The sequence below is a fragment of the Meles meles genome, chromosome 2, assembly GCF_922984935.1.
Source record: "Meles meles chromosome 2, mMelMel3.1 paternal haplotype, whole genome shotgun sequence".
In the NCBI taxonomy this organism is placed as follows: Eukaryota; Metazoa; Chordata; class Mammalia; order Carnivora; family Mustelidae; genus Meles; species Meles meles.
In genome coordinates this window covers 168,176,764-168,199,619 of record NC_060067.1, presented here as the reverse complement: position 1 = coordinate 168,199,619, position 22,856 = coordinate 168,176,764, and the positions used below count along the sequence as shown (strand labels likewise).

Genomic DNA, 22,856 nt, shown 5'->3' with positions numbered 1-22,856 from the left:
GTGATCTCCTCTAGGGAAGAAACCATTTTTGAGGCTTCTTACCTAAATCCCCTGTGTGCTAGCATTGACCTTAGCATATAGTAAGTGTTCCATAAAATATGTGACTTGGAATAGTCAATCAATCTATATGAGAAATGAACCTCAACGAAAATATGTTATGGTTTAGAGTTTGGGGTTTGAGTCCAGAATTTGAGTCTATATCCTGGCTCTGGCATTTTCTATCTATGTAAACTTGGATGGCTATTTAACATTTTTTTATTCCTCGTTTCTGTAGTGGAGAAAATCATTCCCTCTTGGCAATGGTGTGAGGATTAAAAGAGATTATGTTTACAATGTATTTTGCACAAAATCCAACAAAGATCTCCTCTCATTTTGAAAGTACTGGTGAGGCAGCAGCTGCTAATATATGGGATATTGCTCACTGGAATAGACTAGGTTTCTTCCATTTCCAGGATGTGATGGACTATTAAGCTTCTTTTTTTTTTCTTTTTTCCATTTTATTTATTTTTTCAGCGTAACAGTATTCATTGTTTTTGCACAACACCCAGTGCTCCATGCAAAATGTGCCCTCCCCATTACCCACCACCTGTTCCCCCAACCTCCCAACCCTGACCCTTCAAAACCCTCAGGTTGTTTTTCAGAGTCCATAGTCTCTTATGGTTTGCCTCCCCTTCCAAAATTTTTTTTTAAATAAACATATAATGTATTTTTATCCCCAGGGGTACAGGTCTGTGAATCGCCAGGTTTACACACTTCACAGCACTCACAATAGCACATACCCTCCCCAATGTCCATAGCCCCCTCCCCCTCTCCCAATCCCACCTCCCCCCAGCAACCCCCAGTTTGTTTTGTGAGATTAAGAGTCATTTATGGTTTGTCTCCCTCCCAATCCCATCTTGTTTCATTTATTCTTCTCCTATCCCCCTAACCCCCCATGTTGCTTCTCCATGTCCTCATATCAGGGATCATATGATAGTTGTCTTTCTCCGATTGACTTATTTCACTAAGTATGATACGCTCTAGTTCCATCCACGTCGTCGCAAATGGCAAGATTTCATTTCTTTTGATGGCTGCATAGTATTCCATTGTGTATATATACCACCTCTTCTTTATCCATTCATCTGTTGATGGACATCTAGGTTCTTTCCATAGTTTGGCTATTGTAGACATTGCTGCTATAAACATTCGGGTACACGTGCCCCTTCGGATCACTATGTTTGTATCTTTAGGGTAAATACCCAGTAGTGCAATTGCTGGGTCATAGGGTAGTTCTATTTTCAACATTTTGAGGAACCTCCATGCTGTTTTCCAGAGTGGTTGCACCAGCTTGCATTCCCACCAACAGTGGAGGAGGGTTCCCCTTTCTCCGCATCCTCACCAGCATCTGTCATTTCCTGACTTGTTCATTTTAGCCATTCTGACTGGTGTGAGGTGATATCTCATTGTGGTTTTGATTTGTATTTCCCTGATGCCGAGTGACGTGGAGCACTTTTTCATGTGTCTGTTGGCCACCTGGATGTCTTCTTTGCAGAAATGTCTGTTCATGTCCTCTGCCCATTTCTTGATTGGATTGTTTGTTCTTTGGGTGTTGAGTTTGCTATGTTCCTTATAGATTTTGGACACTAGCCCTTTATCTGATACGTCATTTGCAAATATCTTCTCCCATTCTGTCAGTTGTCTTTTGGTTTTGTGAACTGTTTCCTTTGCTGTGCAAAAGCTTTTGATCTTGATGAAATCCCAATAGTTCATTTTTGCCCTTGCTTCCCTTGCCTTTGCCGTTGTTCCTAGGAAGATGTTGTTACGGCTGAGGTCGAAGAGGTTGCTGCCTGCATTCTCCTCAAGGATTTTGATGGATTCCTTTCTCACGTTGAGGTCCTTCATCCATTTGGAGTCTATTTTCGTGTGTGGTGTAAGGAAGTGGTCCAATTTCATTTTTCTGCATGTGGCTGTCCAATTTTCCCAGCACCATTTATTGAAGAGGCTGTCTTTTTTCCATTGGACATTCTTTCCTGCGTTGTTGAAGATTAGTTGACCATAGAGTTGAGGGTCGATTTCTGGGCTCTCTATTCTGTTCCACTGATCTATGTGTCTGTTTTTGTGCCAGTACCATGCTGTCTTGATGATGACAGCTTTGTAATAGAGCTTGAAGTCCGGAATTGTGATGCCACCAACTTTGGCTTTCTTTTTCAATATTCCTTTGGCTATTCGAGGTCTTTTCTGGTTCCATATAAATTTGAGGATTATTTGTTCCATTTCTTTGAAAAAAATGGATGGTATTTTGATAGGGATTGCATTAAATGTGTAGATTGCTTTAGGTAGCATAGACATTTTCACAATATTTATTCTTCCAATCCAGGAGCATGGAACATTTTTCCATTTTTTTGTGTCTTCCTCAATTTCTTTCATGAGTACTTTATAATTTTCTGTGTATAGATTCTTAGTCTCTTTGGTTAGGTTTATTCCTAGGTATCTTATAGTTTTGGGTACAATTGTAAATGGGATTGACTCCTTAATTTCTCTTTCTTCTGTCTTGTTGTTGGTGTACAGAAATGCAACTGATTTCTGTGCATTGATTTTATATCCTGACACTTTACTGAATTCCTGGACAAGTTCTAGCAGTTTTGCAGTGGAGTCTTTTGGGTTTTCCACATATAGTATCATATCATCTGCGAAGAGTGATAGTTTGACTTCTTCTTTGCCGATTTGGATGCCTTTAATTTCTTTTTGTTGTCTGATTGCTGAGGCTAGGACTTCTAGTACTATGTTGAATAGCAGTGGTGATAATGGACATCCCTGCTGTGTTCCTGACCTTAACGGAAAAGCTTTCAGTTTTTCTCCATTGAGAATGATATTTGCGGTGGGTTTTTCATAGATGGCTTTGATAATATTGAGGTATGTGCCCTCTATCCCTACACTTTATAGAGTTTTGATCAGGAAGGGATGCTGTACTTTGTCAAATGCTTTTTCAGCATCTATTGAGAGTGTCATATGGTTCTTGTTCTTTCTTTTATTAATGTGTTGTATCACATTGATTGATTTGCGGATGTTGAACCAACCCTGCAGCCCTGGAATAAACCCCACTTGATCGTGGTGAATAATCCTTTTAATGTACTGTTGAATCCTATTGGCTAGTATTTTGGCGAGAATTTTTGCGTCTGTGTTCATCAAGGATATTGGTCTGTAGTTCTCTTTTTTGGTGGGATCCTTGTCTGGTTTTGGGATCAAGGTGATGCTGGCCTCATAAAATGAGTTTGGAAGTTTTCCTTCCATTTCTATTTTTCTTAATATTTTATTTATTTATTTGACAGAGAGAGAGAAGTCACAAGTAGTCAGAGAGGCAGGCAGAGAGAGAGAGAGAAACACACTCCTCACTGAACCGAGAGCCCGATGCGGGGCTCGATCCCAGGACCCTGAGATCATGACCTGAGCCGAAGGCAGAGGCTTAAACCACTGAGCCACCCAGGCGCCCCCCATTTCTATTTTTTGGAACAGTTTCAGGAGAATAGGAATTAGTTCTTCTTTAAATGTTTGGTAGAATTCCCCTGGGAAGCCGTCTGGCCCTGGGCTTTTGTTTGTTTGGAGATTTTTGATGACTGTTTCAATCTCCTTACTGGTTATGGGCCTGTTCAGGTTTTCTGTTTCTTCCTGGTTCAGTTGTGGTAGTTTATATGTCTCTAGGAATGCATCCATTTCTTCCAGATTGTCCAATTTGTTGGCGTAGAGTTGCTCATAGTATGTTCTTATAATTGTCTGTATTTCTTTGGTGTTAGTTGTGATCTCTCCTCTTTCATTCATGATTTTATTGATTTGGGTCCTTTCTCTTTTCTTTTTGATGAGTCTGGCCAGGGGCTTATCAATCTTTTTTTTTTTTTTTAAGAATTTATTTTATTTATTTGACAGAGAGAGAGATCACAAGTAGGCAGAGAGGCAGGCAGAGAGAGAGAGAGAGAGAGAGGGAAGCAGGCTCCCCGCTGAGCAGCGAGCCTGATGCGGGGCTCGATCCCAGGACCCTGAGATCATGACCTGAGCCGAAGGCAGAGGCTTAAACCACTGAGCCACTCAGGCGCCCCGGGGTTTATCAATCTTACTGATTCTTTCAAAGAACCAGCTCCTAGTTTCATTGATTTTTTTTCTATTGTTTATTTGGTTTCTATTTCATTGATTTCTGCTCTGATCTTTATGATTTCTCTTCTCCTGCTGGGTTTAGGGTTTCTTTCTTGTTCTTTCTCCAGCTCCTTTACACGTAGGGTTAGGTTGTGTACTTGAGACCTTTCTTGTTTCTTGAGAAAGGCTTGTACCGCTATATATTTTCCTCTCAGGACTGCCTTTGCTGTGTCCCACAGATTTTGAACTGTTGTGTTTTCATTATCATTTGTTTCCATGAATTTTTTCAATTCTTCTTTAATTTCCTGGTTGACCCATTCATTCTTTAGAAGGATGCTGTTTAGTCTCCATGTATTTGGGTTCTTTCCAGCTTTCCTCTTGTGATTGAGTTCTAGCTTCAGAACATTGTGGTCTGAAAATATGCAGGGAATGACCCTAATCTTTTGATACCGGTTGAGACCTGATTTGTGACCCAGGATGTGATCTATTCTGGAGAAGGTTCCATGTGCACTAGGACTATTAAGCTTCTTAACAGAAAAGGGATTTTGCCTTTCCTTGGAAAAACTTCAGGACTCAAAACATGATTGGATAGAAAAAGAAAGAAAATCCTATCTTCCATGACCCTTGGGAACACTTGCCTCATGGAGCATCTTCGAAGACGATGCAGTATCTTACCCTTTGAACCTAGATTTGAGACCAAGTGCCACTTACCCAGCACTCCCAAAGCCAGGCCTCCCAAGGCAATTCCCATGGCATGCCCTCTCTCATTGTCATCAGTGTAGACACTTGCCAGCATCCCAAGACCTGAAAGGAGAGGGAGATAAGGAGCTGGCATACTGGAGCCCTCTGTCTGCCTCTCTCACAGAATCCCTGTTCTATACTTAGTGTACAGTTTGAGGGGTCTTATAAAAATTAGCCCATGCTATTTTACAAATACTGTCTCCACTGATCCCCCAAAATTCCCACATTGCTTACTCCTTCTGTTCACAATATCATTAGAAATACAAAAGTCTCTGGGAAGGGTAATACAGAATACCACTGTCCATTAATACAGCATTTCATTGCATTTTATTATTTCCTAGCACATTTCTCTGAATGAATGGTCATGGAGTAAGTCAAAGGAAAATCTATAAGCACAGAACACTATTCTGTTCAGTGGAAGTGCCCAAGGAAGAGGGAAGTGCAGAAGACATGTGGAAGATAGCATGGTCTGGGATCTCTTATCATTTACTCATGTGTAAAATGGCATAAAATAGCTACTCATAGGATTACGTTAAATATTGTATTTGATGATACTTTGAAAAGTGATAGTGTTACTGGTAGTATTAGCGTTATTTTATTATAAAATGATGGGGGTGTGCAAAGAAAAGACCATAGAGGGCCATTAAATAAAAGTCTGGTTTACTTCATGGTTTTACATTGGGCTTGCTTTGCCCTGAGCTGTCTGTATCTAAATATTATCAGAGAAAGTTATGTCAGGCTTAGGAATTTATAACACTGATAATAACTCTACAATTACCTTGTTTTGAATCATAATTTCTGCCCACTAGGATACTTTCCTACCTATTCATAAATCTTACAGGGTCTGAAGGTAGTAAGAGATGTGTGTGTGTGTGTGTGTGTGTGTGTGTGTGTGTGTGAGCATTACCTGCAACAGATGAAAATGAAGATCCAATGCCTTGAAGGGTTCGGGCCACAAACAGTAGGGTATAGGTACCAGAAAAAGCAAACACTGTGTATAGAGAATAGCAAGAATGCTCCAGTAAGCAAATTGTCTTTGTTCCCTCACCACAAGAAAATGTGCCCATGATATTATAGATATGAACCACTATGTATATGTTTTAATAAAGGATGATCATTGCTCCCCTGTTCTTGGAGTTGTCTTTATAATCTCCCACACCTTAATCAGGATTGTATTTTAATTGACATGAAGACTAAGAAGCCACAGAAACACAAACCAATTTACCACACAGTGGATGGAAGCCTGGATTTTCACATTTCTGGCCCAAAGCTCAATATCTTGTCCACTGGAATCAAGCTGTCCAATAAGTATAATGCCCTTAGACCCTACTTCTCAATCCTTCATATTCAATACCCATATTTTACCTTTGACATTGTTGGGCTCCATTGGGTCATCAACAGTGAGGGAATAAAAGCTATGTGTAGCAACATGGACAGGAATGGAAGAAATTATGCTGAGCGAAATAAGTCAAGCAGAGAGAGTCAAGTATCATATGGTCTCACTTATTTGTGGAGCATAACAAATAACATGGAGGACATGGGGAGATGGAGAGGAGAGGGAGTTGAGGGAATCTGGAAGGGGAGATGAACCATGAGAGACTATGGACTCTGAAAAACAACCAGAGGGTTATGAAGGGGCGGCGGGGGGGGGTGGGGTGGGAGGTTGAGGAACCAGGTGGTGGGTAATAGGGAGGGCACGTACTGCATGGAGCACTGGGTGTGATGCCAAAACAATGAACACTGTTATGCTGTAAATAAACAAATAAAAATAAATAAATAAATAAAATTTAAAAAAAAAAAGCTATGTGTAATTGAAGGACCACAGGCATTGGGTAGAAAATAGTATCTTATGATCCAATCAGATATTTCCTCTTATCTTATAGTGAAACCTATTTTAGCCAAATCAAATCAGTGAGTATGTATTAAGTAATATTAGATATAAAACTATACTACATCATGTGAAATAAAGAAAACGTCCAGTTCATGTCCTTTAAGAGGTTCCATCTACGTGAGACTAGCATACACAAAACTGACTACCAAACAGGAATATGTTATCAAAAACTAAATTATATGGTGTTGGAGATAAGCTTGGTAAATCCAGACATGTCTCACCTCTTTTCCAAGACAATGCCCTTGAAAGAAAAAATTCCCCCAAAGTATCTGAATCATCAGAGTCTGAATCCCTTTACCCTTTCATTACAGATATATTGGGTTGTTTGATGTCTTGTAATCTTCTCCCATTACTGCTTCATGTGATCACACTGTCTCCCAAACACGCACGTGTTTGGTCTCTCTTCGCTGGGCTTCCAATACTTTCTCCTAGGCCTTCTGATTTCCAGTCTGTTCAAGGTTAGTTATTCCTATTTCCTTTTTTAGAAATATTTTTAAAAGATTTTATTTATTTACTTATTTGACAGAGAAAAGAGCACAAGTAGGGAGAGTGATGGGCAGAGGGAGAAGCAGGCTTCTGGAGGAGCAGGGACCCCAAAGACAGACTCAATTTCAGGACTCTGGGATCATGACTTGAGCTGAAGGCAGATGCTTAACTGACTGAGCCACCCAGGTACCTCTATTCCTATGTCCTTTGAGAATAGAATGGCCAACTTTTCCCAGTTTGCCAAGGACTTTGTATATTCTGGGAGGCCCCTGAATCCAAGACAAAGTAGAAAGGTTGGTCACCCTATGTAGGAAAACCAAAATAATTTCTTTCTCACTTTACCCCCAACATGGGTTACCATGTCGCTCCAAATTAGATTAAGCATGTGTCTCAGTTAGGGGTCCTTAATGGTGGTAAGGGACATCAGCAACCTCTTTAATATTTAAAAAACTCTAAAGAGATGCCCCCATAAGATTCCCTAAAGACCAAATATTTGCTAGAATTCGGCCAGCTTAGTTTAGCAACACTGGTTATGACATGGAAACAATAATTATTTAATTGAAGAGAATCCAGCAATGTTCTTATGCTAAAGAGTTCACAATAGTCTAGCATTATCCTATTTTGCAGGGTGTTTTTTGTATCTCCCCAACTCCTAGGCTGGAACCATGTCATTTCATTCTTTATCTTTCCCCAGTGACTTCTGCCATCAAGACACATGTGTGCTACATAAAGGTTTTTGGAGAAAATTATGAGTCTCATTTGAGGAAACAAAGAATCCTATTAGGTTTTTTTTTTAATTTTTTTTTAAGAATCCTATTAGTTTTTAATTTATTATTTGGCATAGCCTGAGATTCTAGAAGTTCAATAAACATTTCTAACTTGAATTCCCTCATTTTCTTTGATTTACTAGAATTTACACAAGTAAGCTCCAGTTCTCAGAACTTTACACATCAAGTTCCTGCTCTTTGCAACCTCCAGCATTGACTCTAACAAATTCCTGTTAAGTATTGGTTGAGAAGAGTCAAGCCATATGCTGAAAGGGAAGAAAACTTGAGGAGGAGCAACAGAAAAGGCAGAAAAGTAACTAAAAGTTGATAAGAAAACAGAAAGAAGGAGATCTGTTATTGGGAGCAGAATCAGCAGAGGTATCAGGGAGCCACCAAAGGAGAGGCTGCCTTCTCCAGTTAACCTCCCACCACACACCACCCCCCATCATTTCTCCTTATTTTAATTCTCAGGGTAAATTTCCAGACAAAATTTGTTTACTTCCTGTTCTTACCCCATCTCTATTTTATTAGAACATTTATCTGATAGTGGGTAGACTATTTGTCTTTCTCTTTCTTGTTTTTTTAGCTAATTTATTTCTCTAAGCTATAACCTTTAACATCCTTACCTAAAGGCAGTATACTTTTTGGTATTATCTAGTTGCTATTGTCCAATTTAGATCCTTTGCTGGCGGTCCTTTACCTTTGTGTATCAAAATAATACAACCTCTTCCCAAAGTTGGGATATTTGGACTAACCTCATTCAAGGGACTACTGACACACACACACATAACAGGGTATCTATTAAAACAAACTTTACAATTTTCCCCAGCTGAAGGAAGTAAAGTATCTGTTCTTCTATAGCAGAATATACAAATTTCAACTAGACTGATTTGCCACTACTGGTCTAATAGCCATATTCAAAATTGCAAAGGATTTAAAGCAGTGTCATAGACCATTTAGTCAGATGCCTAATTAGCTAACTTGACCCTACTCTCTGCATTGTAGTGCATGTGATAAAATCAAAGGTAATCAATGAAAGAAATAGAAGAGGAAGCAATTTACTTACTAACTGTGGAGAGAAACAGGATAACAAAGCCAGCAAACATGGGGATGTGATATCCAATCCTAAAAGAGAATTACGAAGAATAAAGATACAGTCCAATAGGCATCCATATACTTGGGCTGTATTTTTTTTTTTCATGTGATTGGGAAGAGAAATGCAGTTATTTGAGTACATGGAAAAAGTGTCTCTGAGTGCAGGTGTACAGATAGGACGTGATATACTAACTTGTATAAGTAAATGAACAAACATGCAAATTTACCCATAGAACAGGGCCCAAATCCTTTTTTCCAGAAAGGATGACCTAGTTAGAGTGTATATCCCTTTGAAACATCAGGATAACCCCAAACATTGCTAACAAGCCAGCGCTCCAGATTGCAGTAGTCCTGCCTTGGAACCATGTTTCAAGGCACTGAAATAACATCAGCAGTATACTTCTGATCACTGGTTGTTTTTTATGTTGTTGTTTGTTTTTGTTTGTTTTGTTTTTTGGTGCTCAATAGTCATTACATCACTAAGAAAATTTGAAGCCTATGGCATGTCATCAATATCATGTTATCCTTTGGGTAACCAGTTTTCCAAACAGTTGATTGCCCTGGAGATGGACAAGTGAGTTTTCCTTCTTTTTCCATTCTAATTACCTTTATGATACCTCAGCCTATCATCCTCTTACTCCTGAGCCAGTGAGTACCATGTAGAGCACTGTACCCATTGAAATACCTGTTGGTGAGAGGTCCCACAAATGGGTTGACCAGAAGTTGCATCAGAGCCTTTGAAGCAAACAGAAACCCAACCCGTATGTTCTCTTCCTCCAGAAACTCTGTGCCTTGCAAGCAGTTGTTTTGTTGTGTTAGGATGGCCCCAGTGACTGGAGGGGGGATGGTGCCAGTATTGTCAACTGTCCATGCTGTGCCATTGGGTGCACTTTCTTCGATAGCCACGGTGTTGTTATCAAAGAAGGAGAAGATGGTGGAGTAGGTAGGAGAAGTAAGGACATGTTGAGAAATTGTGGTGGAACCAAGGTAGAGAGGACTGTTGATTTCTTTGAATTCTGTGGCATACAAGAAGTTCGGTATAATGGGCACTGAAAATCGAGAAGGACAAACAATGAGAGCCAAGGACACTTTTTAACACTAACTTGTTCAGGGGCATTATTATGAGCTTTATATTCATGTTTAAGGAAGCTGTCTAAGTGACATAATTTGAAGCCTACTTAAAGAACTGTACATGCCAAATTATCCTATTAGATTAAGTACCTAAATTCCAACCCACATACAACTGGTCCTCATTATTCCTGAATTCTGTATTGGCCAATCACCTACTTGCTAACATTTAGTTGTAAGCACAAAATCAATACCTATGGAGTTTTCAAAATTTTTCTTGGACATGCAGGCAGAGAGTGGAGAAAATTTCAAGTTACCGATGGTTACTTTCACAACTGAGATGGAAGAAGGTAGTCTCTGTCTTATTGTTTCAGCTCTCATATAAAGATGGCAGAGCATAGAAATGGTAGGGGCAGGGAAGTATAGTGTAAGAAACTCCAGCTCTGGAGTCAGTTGGTTATAGCTTGAACCCCAACTGGGCACCTAAGGCAAGTCACATGATACTTCTGAATCTTGTTTTCTATTTTGTGTTTTCTAAGCAAAAAAGAAAAATTCTCAAGTCCACTCACTGCTGAATTTTATCAGGGTGTATGCTGCCTGCTGGGGCCCAGAGCAAATTAACCCCCAGCATAAAGACCCAAACATACCCACTACAGTAAGCAGCATGTTGTCCAGAAGCAGAGCAACAAATACCACCACAAGTACCAGCTTCCGTGACTCTCTCCCCTCCTTTAGCAACTGCTGAGGAGTGTCCAAAAACACCCTGGGCATGGTGATGGCTGGGCTGGGAGCGTCTTCTCCAGTTTCTTATGAAAGGTCCCGTTGCAGCTATAGGTCTTCTGCAGCCTTTATAGAAGAGGGGAGAAATTCTGCCCAGACAAGTGAAACTCACTAATAAAATGAAAAGTGCAAGTAGTTGCAAATACTAGGATGTATTGGAACCATTTCTTTGCTTGTGTCTCTGCTTACTTCCTATACATCTCAATAATTCCACCTGGTTCTCAGATTGCCTTCTAAGAAAGCACTGCTTACTGGCTTTTTATATCTGGAATTCTACCTAGCACATTAAGCAGATTCTAGCTCTGTTCACTTAGCTCTGTGTCTAAAATGCCTATGACTTTGATAGTTTATGCCAATATTTGAAGCCTACTTGTATTATTACTTGTTCAATCTTTTCCTCTAAATCCACTCTTTATAAAAACTAAACCATTATTGTTTTAAAAATGTGCCATACAAAACAAATTATGGTTCATGTGTGTACATTAATTCAAAATTATAGCCTATGGTCTCTACCACCCCAAAATATGTCATGTGCTACAAGTGTTACTTGTGGTGCCCAGAGAAACACTGACCTAGACCAACACTGTCAGTTCACGGATGAGAAATATGAGACTCGGAAGGCTAAGAGATCCGTTTCACATAGTTCATGTCAAACCGGAATGAAACTCCAAGCATTTTTAACTTGCAGTATTATAGTCCACCATCTTCCCTCATTCTGTGGTATTTGAAGCACTTCTATGTTATTTGAGCTATAAATCTCTGCTCAGTAAGGTGTGTTAAACTGTGTGTAAATAAAATACTATCATAATTAGTTCTCTACTTAGGATTTCATGTCATTAGTCAGCATTAAGTCACAATATTTTGTTAAACTTCAGGTAATAGCAGTTTCAGAGAATTTTTTGCATGTGTGTATGACTTCAATTATGATATCAGCAATATCAGTCATATACATTTTAATATATATTACTGTCATGAAATGCATCAGGCTCTAAAATTAATGTAACCTTTGATTCAGTAATTCTACTTTTAAGTAACTCTACTTTTCAGAACATATCTTAAGGAAAAAATCAGAAGTGTGGCCAAAGATTTATGTTTAAAATTACTAATTGTTGAATTATTTACATTAGTGAAAAAATCAAACATTTTAATCATGGAATATAAACAGCTCTTAAAAATCATTTTTTAATAATTTCAGTGACTTAGAAATACCCAATATATTAAGTTAAAAAAGATAGTAAATATATTTGCAGCTTGACTTCAATTGTATAAAAAATTATGTGTGATATTTTTAAAAATTAGAAAAATACATACTCAAGTGTCAGCTATTATAATTACTAATTTAATTTTAGTTTCTTTTTCCTTTTCTGTAGTTCCTAAATATTTTTTAATTGACTACTTTCATAATTAACATACTTTACAAGAAGCAAATAATTTTAAGTGATTATCACTGGAGTTCAATGGTGAGTTTTAAATGTTCGGAGTATCCCAAGCACTGAGCTACTCTGTTCTGCTAAGACCAGAGCCGGGAGATCATCCATTCTATAGTTCTAAGTGACCAAGAGATCCCCATGGAACAAAATCCCCAGATAAGTTTTAACCAGAAAATACATGCAATCATTTAAGATCTTTCATTTCTCTACATAAAGATAGTGTTTCTAAATACAAATTTACCTGGGATACGTAAGGAAAAAATTAAAAGACAAAAAAAAAAAAAAAAGCAATAGAAACCTGAAGATGTAAAATGGAATAAGTACTGTAAAGACAGATCAAAAAAACACAACCAAACCAAACAAAACCAAACCAAGAATTTGCCAAGCAATCAGTAGTAAACTTTACCTTAGAGTCAAAATTCTCTGTTAAGAGACAAATTATAAGAAAAGATTAAATGTGTCCATGGAAAGAAGCACCTTACCTTAGAGCCCATCTCGTGTGAGGTACTCAGTGAGGTATTGGCAGCTGTTAGCAGTTCAGAAGGGACTCTGTTCTCTGAGTGGATGTTCTGATAGATTTATTGCCACCTGTTATCTGAGGATGTCATGTGTGCCCTTTGTCCACAAAGATTTAATTGGAACTTCCAACAGGTTTCATTCAGAGCCTTAGTTCCCTGCGTCAGAGACAGGAAAGCAGAACTGGAGAGGATAAAGCGAGGGGGAAATTATCCTAAGCAAAGATGGACTGGGCTGTGCTGTTTTTCATCTGTGCTTATCTATCATTGAATTCATTAACTCTTGCCTAGGTCTGAATATAAATTGGAAGATTGGATGAAGCCAGAGTACAGTTCCTGTCCCTTGTTACTTAGTGAAAGAGACTCCATGTACCCCAATTGCTTTCCAGAAAGAAACAAATCTTGGAACATCCACCAGACTGAAACAAACAAAAATTTATGCATATTGTTCTCAAATCATAAAAATCCAACCTCTATTTCCTCTAAAGCATAGATAGTACTGCCGTCTTTGCATCTCAATGTTAGCAGATTGCCGGGCATACAGTGGCTTCCAACAACTATTTCTTGTATGGATGACTGAATTAATGGCTACAGAAGAGAGTGTTGCTCATTGTGGGGTCTTGGAGTACAACTACAGATCTATATTTTTCTGAACTTAAGAGTCACCAGTGGGGCAAAGAACATAAACAATTCACAAAAGAACAAAAGCAGCAGCAGATATTTCTAATTCATGTTCCCTCCTGTTTTAAGTAACTTGAGGATTTTCAATTTAGGGTCAAAAAAGAAGGAAAGAGTTTTAGAGGAAACGTGAAAAGAGAAATAAGGGCAAGGGGCAAGGACATTAAGGGAGCATATGAGTTTCCTGTTGCTGCTTTAACAAATTACCACAAATTTCGTGGCTTAAAACAGCACAAATTTATTATCTTAGAGATCTGGAGGTCAGAACTCCAAAATAGGTTGTATTGAACTAAAAATCAAGGTGTTTACAGAACTGCAATTTTTCTGGAGGTTCCAGGAAAAAATCTGTTTCCTTGCCCATTTTTAGCTTCTAGAAGTGGCCTGTGTTTCTTGGCTTGCAGCTCCCTTCCACCTTCAAGGCAGCAGCAAAGCACTAACTCATTTCACTCACACACACACACACACACACACACACACACACACACACACACACACACTTTCTCTCTCTCTCTCTCTCTCTCTCTCTCTGTCTCCCTAATTCTTAGTTTCCTATCTACTCCCTTTACTTATAAGGATTCATGTATAATTGCATTGAGCCAATCCACATAATCTGAAATAATCTACATCTCAAAATTCTGAACTTAATCATGTTAACAAAGGTTCTTTACCATTGAAGGTAACATATTCACAGGTTCTGGGATTTGAAGGTGGACATCTCTGGGGCCATTGTTCTTCCTACTGTGGGGAACATGACATACTATCCCCTTGCATACTCTGTGGACTGAGCCTTTATGACGAGAGGGGGTTGTGACTAAAAGATGGAGGGGCAATATTAATAAAGGTATTTACAAGACTCTAAGCATAAGGTGGTGTCCTATGTGAAGCCCAGGTGACACTTCTGCCACTGTGCTACCCACCCTAAGTGCAGTTTTGGAACACTGAGGGCTTAGGAAAGCAAAGCTGTGACTAAGAGAGAACACCAGCAGCAGAGGACTTGGGTGGAGCACCTCCACAGTGAAGAAAAAAACCTTCTGAGATACCACCAAACTAGGGATGACCCACATAACTGGAAAGTCATGGTTTATGGGAGCTGAGGGCTTGAAAGAGCAGGTACAGATTAAAAATAATCATACTTTATGCATTAATAGAAGCAATGGCAACACTAATAATAGCTATCATTTATTGAGTACCCACTATGTAAGGTATGTTTTTAATATGTATATATAATTATACTTATATAGGTTGACTGTGACCATGTTAGTACTCACAGGTTAGCCAAGCCTGGGGTGTTCTTACAAATGTTCATCACTGGGACGCCTGGGTGGCTCATTTGGTTAAGCGGCTACCTTCGGCTCTGGTCATGATCTCACGGTACTGGGATCGGTCCCGCATCGGGCTCCCTGCTAAGTGGGGAGTCTGCTTCTCCCTCTGCCTACTGCTCTGTCTACTTGTACTCTATCTGTCAAAATAAAATAAATAAAATCTTAAAAAAAAAACAAATGTTCATCACTGTTAATAATCAGTGTTGTTTATTAAATAGGAATGAGTTTTTATCTTCCCATTTAATTTTTTAAATTTTAATTCAAGTATAGATAAGATATAGCATTACATTAGTTTCAAGTATACAATATAGTGATTCACAAAACTACATTGAGATACCACCTTACACCAGTTAGAATGGCATAAATTAACAAGGCACAAAACAACAAATGTTGGTAAAGCCACTTTGGAAAACACTGTGGAGGTTCCTCAAAAAATTAAAAATAGAGGTACCCAGCAATTAGACTACAGGGTATTTACCCCAAAGATACAGATGTAGTGAAAAGAAGGGCCACATGCACCCCAATTTTCATAACAGCAATGTCCACAATAGCCAAACTGTGGAAAGAGCAGAGATGCCCTTCGACAGAAAAATGGATAAAGAAGACATGGTCCATATATACAATGGAATATTACTGAGCCATCAGAAATGATGAATACCAAACTTTTGCATCAACATGGATGAGACTGGAGGAGATTATGCTGAGTGAAATAAGTCAAGCAGAGAAAGTCAATTATCATACGATTTCATTACTTACTTACTTGTGAAACATAAGGAATAGCACGGATGACATTAGGAAAAGGAAGGGAAAAATAAATGGGGGGGAGGGGGGAGGGCGGAATGGGAGATGAACCAGGAGACTGTGGACTCTAAGAAACAAACTGAAGGTTTTAGAGAGGAGGGGTGAGTGGATGGGTTGACCCAGTGATGGATATTAAGGAGGGCACATATTGCATGGAACACTGGGTGTTATACATAGACAATCAATCTTGGAACACCACATCAAAAACTAATGATGTAGTATATGGTGACTAATAAAACATAATAAAAATAATTAAAAATATAGTGATTCAGCAGTTTCATATATTACATTATATCAGAGTTCATCAAGATAAGTATACTCTAATCCCCTTCATCTATTTCACCCATTTCCTTACCCTTCTACCCTTTTGCAGCCATCAGTTTGTTTTCTTTTTTTTTTTTTTTTTTTTTTTTTTTTTTTTTTTTTTTTTTTTTTTAGATTTTATTTATTTATTTGACAGATAGAGATCACAAGTAGGGAGAGAGGCAGGCAGAGAGAGAGAGAGAGGAGGAAGCAGGCTCCCTGCCAAGCAGAGAGCCCGATGCGGGACTCGATCCCAGGACCCTGAGATCATGACCTGAGCTGAAGGCAGCGGCTTAAACCACTGAGCCACCCAGGCGCCCCCATCAGTTTGTTTTCTGTAGTTAAGAGTCTATGTCTTTGTTTCTTTTCCTCCCCTTTGTTTCCCTTTGTTCATTTGTTTTACTTCTTAAATTCCACATATGAGTAAAATCATATGGCATTTATGTTTCTCTGACTGGCTTATTTCTCTTAGCACTGTACTCTTTAGATCCATCCATATTGTTGCAAAGGGTAAGATATTTTTTCATGGCTGAATATTATATATATATACATATATGTGTATATATATATATATATATATATATCACATTTTCTTTATTCATCTGTCAGTGGACACTTGGGCTGCTTCCATGCTTTGGCTACTGTAAATAATGTTGCAATAAACATATGGATGTATATATCCTTTTGAATTAGTGTTTTCATATTCTTTGGGTAAATGCCCAGTAGTGCAATTACTGAACAGTAGGGTAGTTCATTTTTAACTTTTGGAGGAAACTCCATACCGTTTGCCACAGACGCTGCATCAGGTTGCATTCCCACCAACAATGCACAAGGGTTCATTTTTCTCTACATCCACACCACTATTTGTTCTTTCTTAAGTTTTTGATTTTAGCCATTCTGACAAGAGTAAGATGATATCTTTGTGGTTTTGATTTGCATTTCCCTGATAATCAGTGGTGCTGGGCAGCTTTTAATATGTCTATTGGCCATCCTGATGCCTTTTTTGGAGAAATGTCTGTTCATGTCTTCTGTCCATTTTTTAATTGAATTATTTAGTTTTTGTATAAGTTCTTTCTATATTTTGAATACTAGCCCTCTATTGGATATGTCATTTATAAATATCTTCCCTCATTCAGTATGTTGCCTTTTAGTCTTGTCGGTTATTTTCCTCTTTTTTAAATTGTGTTGTGTTCGTCGCCATATAGTACATCATTAGCTTTTGATGTAGTGTTCCAAAATTCATTGTTTATGCACCACACCCAGTGCTCCATGCAATACATGCCCTCCTTAATACCCACCACCAGGCTATTTTCTTTTACTGTGTGGAAGTTTTTTATTTTTATGTAATCCCAGTATTGTATTTTTGCTTTTGTTTCCCTTACCTCAAGAGACATATCTAGAAGGATATTGCTATGACCAATGTCGGAGAATTTACTGTCTGGGCTCTCTTCTAAGATTTTTATGGTTTCAGGTCTCACATTTATGTCCTTAGCCCATTTTGAGTTTATTTTTCTGTATGGTATAAGAAAGTGGTCCTGTTTCTTTCTTTTGGCATGTAGTTGTCCATTTACCCCACCATCATGTATTTTTTATTTATTTATTTTTATTTGTTTATTTACAGTATAACAGTGTTCATTGTTTTGGCATCACACCCAGTGCTCCATGCAGTACGTGCCCTCCCTATTACCCACCACCTGGTTCCTCAACCTCCCACCCCCCCACACCCCCCCCCCCGCCACCCCTTCATAACCCTCTGGTTGTTTTTCAGAGTCCATAGTCTCTCATGGTTCATCTCCACTTCCAGATTCCCTCAACTCCCTCTCCTCTCCATCTCCCCATGTCCTCCATGTTATTTGTTATGCTCCACAAATAAGTGAGACCATATGATACTTGACTCTCTCTGCTTGACTTATTTCGTTCAGCATAATTTCTTCCAGTCCCGTCCATGTTGCTACAAAAGTTGGGTATTCGTCCTTTCTGATGGAGGCATAATACTCCATTGTGTATATGGACCACATCTTCCTTATCCATTCATCCGTTGAAGGGCATCTTGGTTCTTTCCACAGTTTGGCGACTGTAGCCATTGCTGCAATAAACATTGGGGTACAGATGGCCCTTCTTTTCACTACATCTGTATCTTTGGGGTAAATACCCAGCAGTGCAATTGCAGGGTCATAGGGAAGCTCTATTCTTAATTTCTTCAGGAATCTCCACACTGTTCTCCAAAGTGGCTGCACTAACTTGCATTCCCACCAACAGTGTAAGAGGGTTCCCCTTTCTCCACATCCTCTCCAACACATGTTGTTTCCTGTCTTGCTAATTTTGGCCATTCTAACTGGTGTTAGGTGGTATCTCAATGTTGTTTTAATTTGAATCTCCCTGATGGCTACTGATGATGAACATTCTTTCATGTGTCTGATAGCCATTTGTATGTCTTCGTTGGAGAAGTGTCTGTTCATATCTTCTGCCCATTTTTTTATATGATTATCTGTTTTGTGTGTGTTGAGTTTGAGAAGTTCTTTATAGATCCTGGATATCAACCTTTTGTCTGTACTGTCATTTGCAAATATCTTCTCCCACTCCGTGGGTTGCCACTTTGTTTTGTTGACTGTTTCCTTTGCTGTGCAGAAGCTTTTGATCTTGATGAAGTCCCAAAAGTTCATTTTTGCTTTTGTTTCCTTGGCCTTTGGAGACATATCTTGAAAGAAGTTGCTGTGGCTGATATCGAAGAGGTTACTGCCGATGTTCTCCTCTAGGATTCTGATAGATTCCTGTCTCACATTGAGGTCTTTTTTCCATTTTGAGTTTATCTTTGTGTATGGTGTAAGAGAATGGTCGAGTTTCATTCTTCTACATATCGCTGTCCAGTATTCCCAGCACCATTTATTGAAGAGACTGTCTTTTTTCCATTGAATATTTTTTCCTGTTTTGTCGAAGATTATTTGACCATAGAGTTGAGGGTCCATATCTGGGCTCTCCACTCTGTTCCACTGGTCTATGTGTCTGTTTTTATGCCAGTACCACGCTGTCTTGGTGATCACAGCTTTGTAGTAAAGCTTGAAATCGGGTAACGTGATGCCACCAGTTTTGTTTTTGTTTTTCAGCATTTCCTTAGCAATTCGGGGTCTCTTCTGATTCCATACAAATTTTAGGATTATTTGCTCCAGCTCTTTGAAAAATATCGGTGGAATTTTTATCAGAATGGCATTAAAAGTATAGATTGCTCTAGGCAGTATAGACATTTTAACAATGTTTATTCTTCCAATCCAAGAGCATGGAACAGTCTTCCAACTTTTTGTGTCTTCTTCAATTTCTTTCATGAGTGTTCTGTAGTTCCTTGAGTACAGGTCCTTTACTTCTTTGGTTAGGTTTATGCCCAGGTATCTTATGGTTCTTGGTGCTATAGTAAATGGAATCGATTCTCTAATTTCCCTTTCTGTATTTTCATTGTTAGTGTATAAGAAAGCCACTGATTTCTGTACATTGACTTTGTATCCCGCCGCGTTACTGAATTGCTGTATGAGTTCTAGTAGTTTGGGGGTGGAGTCATGATATAAAGAATCATGTCATCTGCGAAGAGAGAGAGTTTGACTTCTTCCTTGCCAATTTGGATACCTTTTATTTCTCTTTGTTGTCTGATTGCCATTGCTAGAACTTCTAAAACTATGCTGAACAAGACTGGTGAGAGTGGGCATCCTTGTCGTGTTCCTGATCTCAACGGGAAGGCTTCAAGCTTTTTCCCATTGAGGATGATATTTGCTGTGGGTCTTTCATAGATAGATTTTATGAAGTTCAGGAATGTTCCCTCTATCCCTATACTTTGAAGCGTTTTCATCAGGAATGGATGCTGGATTTTGTCAAATGCTTTTTCTGCATCCATTGAGAGGACCATGTGGTTCTTCTCTCTTCTCTTATTGATGTGTTCTTTCACACTGATTGATTTGCGAATGTTGAACCAACCTTGCAACCCAGGGATGAATCCCACCTGGTCATGGTGGATAATCTTTTTAATGTGCTGCTGGATCCTGTTTGCTAGGATCTTGTTGAGAATCTTTGCATCCATATTCATCAGTGATATTGGTCTGAAATTCTCCTTTTTGGTAGGGTCTTTGCCTGGTTTGGGGATCAGGCTAATGCTGGCTTCATCAAAAGAGTCTGGAAGTTTTCCTTCTGCTTCAATTTTTTGGAACAGCTTCCGGAGAATTGGTGTTATTTCTTCTTTGAAAGTTTGGTAGAATTCCCCAGGGAATCCGTCCGGTCCTGGGCTCTTGTTTTTTGGGAGGTTTTTGATCACTGCTTCAATCTCATTACTAGATATCGGTCTACTCAGGATGTCAATTTCTTCCTGGTTCAATTTTGGGAGTTTGTAGTTTTCCAGGAATGCATCCATTTCATCTAGGTTGCTTAGCTTATTGGCATATAGCTGTTGGTAATAATTTCTGATGATTGTTTCTATTTCCTTGGTGTTAGTTGTGATCTCTCCCTTTTCATTCATAATTTTATTAATTTGGGCTTTCTCTCTTTTCTTTTGGATTAGTGTGGCCAATGGTTTAACGATCTTTTTGATTCTTTCAAAAAACCAGCTTCTAGTTTCATTGATACGTTCTACTGTATCTCTCGTTTCTACCTCATTGATCTCTGCTCTAATCTTATTTCCCTTCTTGCATGTGGAGTTGATTTGTTGTTGATTCTCCAGTTCTTTAAGGTGTAGAGACAGCTGGTGTATTCTGGATTTTTCAATGTTTTTAAGGGAGGCTTGGATGGCTATGTATTTCCCCCTTTGAACCGCCTTTGCTGTATCCCATAGGTTTTGGACCGAAGTGTCTTCATTCTCATTGGTTTCCATGAATTGTTTAAGTTCATCTTTGATCTCCTGGTTGATCCAAGCATTCTTAAGCAAGGTGGTCTTTAGCTTCCAGGTGTTGGAGTTCCTTCTGAAACTTTCCTTGTGATTGAGCTCCAGTTTCAAAGCATTGTGATCTGAGAATATGCAGGGAATAATGTCAGTCTTTTGGTATCGGTTAAGTCCTGCTTTGTGACCCAGTATGTGGTCTATTCTGGAGAAGGTTCCATGTGCACTTGAGAAGAATGAGTATTCTGTTGTTTTAGGGTGGAATGTTCTGTATACGTCGATGAGGTCCATCTGGTCCAATGTTTCATTCAATGCTCTTATTTCTTTATTAATTTTCTGCTTCGATGATCTGTCTATTTCTGAGAGAGGCGTATTAATATCTCCTACTATTATTGTATTCATATCAATATGACTCTTTATCTTGATTAATAGTTTTCTTATGTAATTGGGTGCTCCCATATTGGGGGCATAGATATTCACAATTGTTAGATCGTCTTGGTGGATAGTCCCTTTAAGAATTATGGAGTGTCCTTCTGTATCTCTGACTACAGTCTTTAGTTTAAAATCTAATTTATCTGATATGAGAATCGCTACCCCGGCCTTCTTCTGAGGCCCATTGGCATGAAAGATGCTTCTCCATCCCTTCACTTTCAGTCTGGGTGTATCCTTAGGTTCAAAATGGGTCTCTTGTAGACAACATATGGATGGGTCCTGTCGTTTTATCCAATCTGCAACCCTGTGTCATTTTATGGGTGCATTTAGGCCATTCACATTGAGAGTGATTATTGAGAGATAGGTTTTTATTGACATCGTGTTGCCTTTGAAGTCTTTCTGTCTATAGATTGTTTCTATATTTCTGTTCAATGATATTCTTAGGATTTTTTCTCTTTTATAGGACCCCCCTTAATATTTCCTGCAGTGTCGGCTTGGTGGTTGCATAGTCTTTTAAGCCTTGCTGGTCTTGGAAATTCTTTATCTCTCCATCCATTTTAAATGTCAGTCTTGCTGGATAGAGTATTCTTGGTTGCAGGTTCTTCCCATTTAGTACTCTGAATATATTTTGCCAGCCCTTCCTGGCTTGCCAGGTCTCTGTGGACAGGTCTGACGTTATTCTAAGGGGCTTTCCTCTGTATGTAAGAAGCTTCTTTGTCCTAGCTGCTTTTAAGAGGGTCTCTCTTGAAACATAATTCCCCATTCTAACTATAAGGTGCCGTGAGGACTTTCAAGAATCTAAAATCTTGGGAGGAAATCTCTCTGCCTCTAGTACATGAACGTTGTTTCCATTCGTGAGATTGGGAAAATTTTCATAGACAACTTCTTCCACTATATCTTCTAGACTTCTTTCTTTTTCCTCCCCTTCGGGGATTCCAATAATTCTGACATTGGAACATTTCATGGCATCGTTTATTTCCCTGATTCTGTTTTCATGGCTTCTGAGCTGTTTGTTCCAGGCTTCCTCCTGATCCTTTCTCTCTATCTGTTTGTCCTCCAGATCACTAATTCTATCTTCTGTCTCAGTTACCCTAGCTTTTAGAGAATTTAGATTGGATTGGAACTCATTGAGAGCATTATGAACATCATCCCTGGTGGCTTTCAGTTCTGCCCTAACATTGTGAACATCATCCCTGGTGGCTTTCAGTTCTGCCCTAATCAATTCTGTTTGGTCATCCATGGCTTTCTCCAACCTAGCTATTGCCTGGATAATTGTTAGTCTGAATTCCTTTTCTGACATATTGTCTATGTCGATAGCCATTAGCTCTGTTGCAGAAGGCCCATCCTCTGTATTTTTCTTCTGTTGGGTATTCCTCCTCCTAGTCATTTTGGTAAGAGATGACTAAACAGATGCAGCTGGACTTATCGATTGTGGTGCAGTCAATGTGCACCCTGGAATGCTTCTGTGCAATCAGGATTCCCCACCCAAATGAGAGAAAAAAGAAAAGAAAAAGAAATAGAGAAGAAGAAAGAAAAAAAGTGGGAAAGAAAAAAGGGAAAAAAAAGAGAGAGAGAGATAGGAAAAAAAGGG

General features: G+C 38.9%; 1 protein-coding gene across 2 annotated transcripts in view; it reads right to left on the bottom strand.

Moving 5' to 3' along the window:
- Window positions 1–12,897, bottom strand: part of SLC18A1 (solute carrier family 18 member A1) — a 30,564-nt gene extending 17,667 nt beyond the window's left edge. The window contains exons 1-6 of one of the 2 annotated variants that reach the window (XM_045997715.1): window positions 12,845–12,897; window positions 10,800–11,021; window positions 9,770–10,133; window positions 9,056–9,114; window positions 5,753–5,836; window positions 4,816–4,908 (exon numbers count right to left, since the gene is read on the bottom strand). In XM_045997715.1, coding sequence (XP_045853671.1) covers window positions 4,816–4,908; window positions 5,753–5,836; window positions 9,056–9,114; window positions 9,770–10,133; window positions 10,800–10,923 — 724 coding nt within the window. In that variant the 5' untranslated portion in view covers window positions 10,924–11,021; window positions 12,845–12,897. The remainder of the gene's footprint in view (window positions 1–4,815; window positions 4,909–5,752; window positions 5,837–9,055; window positions 9,115–9,769; window positions 10,134–10,799; window positions 11,022–12,844) is intronic. The other variant, XM_045997714.1, reaches the window with a different exon arrangement.
- Window positions 12,898–22,856: the final 9,959 nt, after the last annotated feature.